Here is a 5,443-nt window from a genome sequence, read left to right on the forward strand (position 1 = left end):
ATCGAGCCCCGCATCGGGCTCTCTGCTCTGCAGGGAGCCTGCTTCCTCCTCTCTCTCTCTCTCTCTCTGCCTGCCTCTCTGCCTACTTGTGATCTCTGTCTGTCAAATAAATAAATAAAAATCTTTATAAAAAAAAAAAAAAGATGAAAGTTGAGTTGACCAATTATCTTTATAACCAACACTTAAATTCAATAGCTGAGCACAATTTACCACTGTTGTGTGTATGTCTATATGCATATACATTTTTTTGCTGAGCCATTTAAAAGTAGATTGGAGACATCCTGAGGCTTGAACCCCTAAATATTTCAATATCTAACTCCTAAGAATAAGGGAATTTTCCACATAATCTTAACATTATCAAACAAACAAACAAAAAAAAAAGAAGAAGAAAAGAAATTAATTCATAGAATGATTTAATATCCAGTCTGCATTCAAGTTTCCCCACTTGTCTCCAAAATGGCCTTTATAGCTTTATCTATAGATAGCCAGGATTCGATCAATCCATCTTGTTCAGTGCTCTATTACTTGAGTCTTTTTTGATCTTGAACACTCCTCCAACTTTTTGCTATGACTGACCTTTGGGAGGAACCAAACTAATTGTGTTCTATAATGTCCCACCTTCCGGTCTGATGTTTTCTCCATGTGATGGTGTTTAACTGACTCCTTATCCCCTGTACTCTCTGTAAACAGCAGCTTGAGGTATGATTAGGTTCCTCCACTTCTGTCCAAGGTGAGGCTCTATATTTATCACGCACAAGGGAAGGCTCAGAGGTTTCTTTCAGTGGCGCTAAATTACAACACTTAACTAATACACAGGAATGGGGGGGGGATGGAAGGAGTTGGGGGCAGGGGGTGGGAAGCATTACTCCCCTGTAAAGATATATTTTCCCTTTGCAAATAACATTGTTTGGAGATACTCAAACATCATTTGAATCTAGTGTTCCCCGGCTTTTTTCCAAAAGGTTTTAGCATTGGTAATCTTTGACCATCTCATCAAAAATAGGTTTGACACAGGACAAAACTCTGTGCAACAAATGCATTCAACAGGGCATATGCTAAAGTTTGTGCTCATTAATGTTTTTATTCTGAAGCTAACAGATCTGACTAGGCAGAACATAATATGGCTGGGAGACCCCACCACTTGCAAACACACACATACAAATGTATACTGAAAAAAAATTAAAACTGTAACACTAGAGAAAACATTGTAGCAAACTTCGCTAAACTATAGCTTAGCGTCCTAAGAGAGGCCGAGCGGCGTGCAGAACTGCCGTGTCTGCAGGCAGCCCAAAAGATTCCTCATCCGCTAACCTGTCTAACCCCCCGTTTCACTACGTGCTATAGTGATTTCACCACTTCACGCCTGTCGATCGTGAAAGTGTTCGATGCTACATTCGCAGCAGCTGTGTATATGTCTATATGCATATATATTTTTTTGTACAAACACTGGACAGCATCAGGTGACAGTTGGTGCCCGTGAACTTTCAACGTTTTGTACCAACACACCCCCAACCCCAGAGCAGCACCCAGGGGTATGTGAGAGATCCTTAGCAGAAAAGCAGGCGGCCCTGAAGAGGGTCTTTGGGTGAGAAACCAGGGAACCGGTGAGGAGAGCACAATGCTCAGCCCCCGAAGCCGTAGAGGGTGCGGCCCTGGCGCTTGAGCCCGTAGACCACGTCCATGGCCGTGACCGTCTTGCGCTTGGCGTGCTCCGTGTAGGTGACTGCGTCGCGGATCCCGTTCTCCAGGAACACCTTGAGCACCCCGCGGCTCTCCTCGTAGATGAGGCCAGAGATGCGCTTGAAGCCGCCGCGCCGGGCCAGCCGCCGGATGGCGGGCTTGGTGATGCCCTGGATGTTGTCGCGCAGCACCTTGCGGTGGCGCTTGGCGCCGCCCTTGCCCAGGCCCTTCCCAACCTTGTCGCGACCAGGCACAGTAAGTAGTCCCTGGGAATTACAATCAAAGGACTGTATAGGACTTCATACCAGCCCGCAGCAGTCCCTTTTGTAACAACGGTGCAGAATTCTGTGAAAACTTAAAACACAAGAAAAGTCGGAGTCCTCACCCCGTTTGTTTCTAAGGCCTAAAGTAGACACGGGATAGGGTGACTTACTGACATTTGGAAAATAAGAACCTCTAAACACAAGTTTCAGACATGTACAAAAACGAAATGACTTCCTTCGTATATATGTACATGTGTTTCACGATTTATCTTTTCCATATATATTTTTGGATCATTGCCCCACTGGAGTTTAATCAAGCCCAAGCCCCAAGAAGCAAAGGAATTCGTAAATATACCGTGGAGGAGCAGGCCAGGCTTCAGGTTCGGGATCAGTGAGTGGCAGCTTTCAAACCGTAACATTGAACCTGTTGATTTACCTGAGTTTCTGTAGACTTGCCGTAAGAATGTACAGCAGCAGTTGATGAGTTATTATAAAGCAAATGACTGGCATCTAGTTTGTGAAAAATAAGTTTGTATTGCCCAGGAATTCTATTCTTAAAAACAAAGTATTTTGGAAGGATTTCAAAACATTTCCAATACAACACATGTATACATACAGTGTGCTTTACCTAACAAATTAAGCATGTGTATTTCAACAATGAAGGGTTGCAGAGGAAAAGAATCTAAATTGTCAAAAGTCTGTTCTTTTCATATGGAGGACAGAAAGTGGAGAGCCCTTTTGTGGGCTTAGTGCATGTAACACAAGCAAAGCTATCATGAACTCTAAGGAAAAATATATTTGTTGAGCTAGTTACATGGTAGCTTAGCTTTAAGAAAATGTAAAAGATGTCCTTAGAATAAATAGAACTGTTAAATAAGAAATTTTAATTGCATATTGTTCAAAAAGAGCATGGATTAGCTCAGCCAAGTACCACATCAGAAAATTTGGAGATTAGGAATATCAAATTCTGAAAGTCCACTTACTTTTGAGGTAGGGGCAACAATATATAAAATATCACGTACCAACATAAATGAACCAAACATCAGCCCAATGGACTTGCCACCAGAAGAAGAAAGCAAAAGCCAGAGGAAAGCAAAAAACTGCTGCGGGGTCGGGGGCGGGGGGGGGGGGGGGGGGGGGGGGGGGGGGGTTGGCAGGGATAGGGGATGCAGAAAGCACATTGTTTTCTTAAATTAACCACAGAATCCCAAGCAATGCAAAGTAGCAATCATTAAAGAATTGTCACAGCAGCTTTTTGTTTGTTTAACTTGTTATTTTGCAGTAACTGGATTCACAAGAAGTTGCCCCAGTAGAGCCTAGATCCCCTTGAACCCATTTCCTCTCACAGTCGTATCCCATATAACCAGTGTCTGTTACAATATCAAAGCCAGGTAACTAATATTGGCAAAATGCTGTTAACTAGACTAGCGGTCTTTTCAACTCTCACCGGTTTTACCCGTGAGTTTTACCATACACACATGATTAAATTTTTCTCCTGTTAATCTGTTTTTGTTTCACTGTACAGCCAAAGAATCTGCAAGGGTAGAGGAAAACTTTTCCTCCCCAGTAGTCCTTTTTCACTAAGCATGATCCCCTTGAGATCCAGCCCAGTTGTTTTGTGTGTATCACTAGCCTCCCTTTTGTTGCTGAGTAGCATTTCATGCATGAATGCATGAAAATGTATTTAACCATTCACCCATTGAAAGCTGTGAAGCTGTTTCTTAATATTACGACTATTGCAAACAAAGCTGTTATGAGTTTTCATGTACAACATTTTGTTTTGTGTCTCCCCAACCCCTCCTGAATTCTTGCCAGTTTTGTTTTGTGTTTCTAGCATGCCACCTTACAATTACATTTTTTAATGCAAAAGTAATGTAAAATGTAAAAATGTATGTAATGTAAAAATATAAAAGTGGTGATGACTGGGGGCCTTATAACCTTCTTAATAGTCACAAAGAAACCACATGATATGTTGCTATTATTTGCAAGTTTGTGTCAAGTTTCCAAAATATTGCATTGAGTGACATTTTCAGTTGTTTCCAAAATCTGACTTCTGGGTTCTGTAGCGGGTAACTTATCTCACCAAGAACCTCTAATATTTGTTGAATAAACTGCTAATATCCTCGTTCTGTGGTTCCTGTCACAGGACTTGGGTTTTCACTAATGTGCAGCTGTTCAATTACTTCCCCCAAAGCCTCAGGTGTTTAGTAATCCCCACAACGAGGGATAAACCCTGGGATGAGGCTAGGAGTTCCCACCACTGTCCGTGAAATCTGAATGATATATAGATCCTCCATGGCGCTAGGGTTTTTATAGGATTCTGAATTTGTTTGTTGGGAGGAAACTGTAGAGCTGTTGTCTCCTTGGTTCTTTGAGGAGTTAATAATGGATTAGGAACCACTACCTTTGCAAGAGCTGGGTTCTGCCCTAATGACTAACTCCATATTTCCCACACAAAACGAAGGTGCAGACACATTCTGCACAACCTTAAGGTTTCAGTTATGAGCAGCAACAAGTTCTGAATTCCTGGTGTGAAGATACTCAGCTACTACTCCAGCCCCAACCTTTGGTAGTGGTGCCCTGCCCCTACCAGCTGCTGCCCATCCTGCCCACCCGCGCTGCTGCTGCCGCCTCTGAAAACTCTGCAGAACCCACGCTTGAGGTACCAATTTCCAGGACAAAAGAGTTGACCATTACTACACGATGTACTGCTCAGTCAAGAAATGGACTGCCACCAAACTGCTCTCGGGGACCACTCCTCATGGGTTCCTGAACACAGGTGTGCACATGCCCCCGCATACGTTGGCAAACGTTGTGAACCCCTAGGATGCTTTCCAGGTTCCTCGAGGATCCATTCTTTCTCCTTTGATAATGAAATGTGGAAATCTATGCCTGGATTCCTGGCAAGTTGCCGTCGTGATTACGTTTTACGCATTCATGTGCCTGTCTGAATGTATCAACTGCTGACCTTGCAGACTGGCCCTCATTACCTATAGCACAGGCCGTGATAGCATGTTCGGTAGATTTCCTAAACCTGGAGCTATTGTTTTCCGGGGTGGATACATTACTTGCCACTATGTAATAATTTCATAACTAACCTGAAAGCACTCAAACCCAGGGTTTTAGGAACCCCTTTTGAATACTCAGCCATATGGATGGCTCCAAGGATAAAGCCAGTACTTGTTAAAACACGCTTTGCTGGAAACGCAGCTCAATCAGCCTCCGAGGAAACACGGACTGGCCAAGCGACGGATCAGACGTTTGGCGAGGATTCGGGCGAGGGCCGGAGCAGGGCAGTGGGCAGCCAGCGAGAGTGCACAGGATACCTATGCCACCCGAGCAGCACTGGCCGCCACTCCTAGCAGCCCTCCCACGCTTAGCCGGGGGGTGGGGGGGGCGGTAGAGGATGGGGGGTGCGGGGAGGGCGGAAATCCCACTCGTGCGGCAGCTCTTCAGGCCGAAATTGTAGGTGGCTCTGAAAAGAGCCTTTGGGTTTAAAA

General features: G+C 44.2%; 1 protein-coding gene across 1 annotated transcript; it reads right to left on the bottom strand.

The window, feature by feature from the left end:
• Positions 1–1,607: 1,607 nt before the first annotated feature.
• On the bottom strand, positions 1,608–4,637 carry LOC116589448 (histone H4 variant TH091-like). The gene is made up of 2 exons (XM_032341386.1): positions 4,557–4,637; positions 1,608–1,946 (listed from the first exon to the last, which is right to left on the bottom strand). The coding sequence occupies exons 1-2, from the start codon at positions 4,635–4,637 to the stop codon at positions 1,623–1,625; spliced, it is 405 nt and encodes a 134-aa protein (XP_032197277.1). The 3' UTR covers positions 1,608–1,622.
• Between the last annotated feature and the right edge of the window lie 806 nt (positions 4,638–5,443).

Source organism: Mustela erminea, chromosome 4, assembly GCF_009829155.1.
Source record: "Mustela erminea isolate mMusErm1 chromosome 4, mMusErm1.Pri, whole genome shotgun sequence".
Taxonomy (NCBI): Eukaryota; Metazoa; Chordata; class Mammalia; order Carnivora; family Mustelidae; genus Mustela; species Mustela erminea.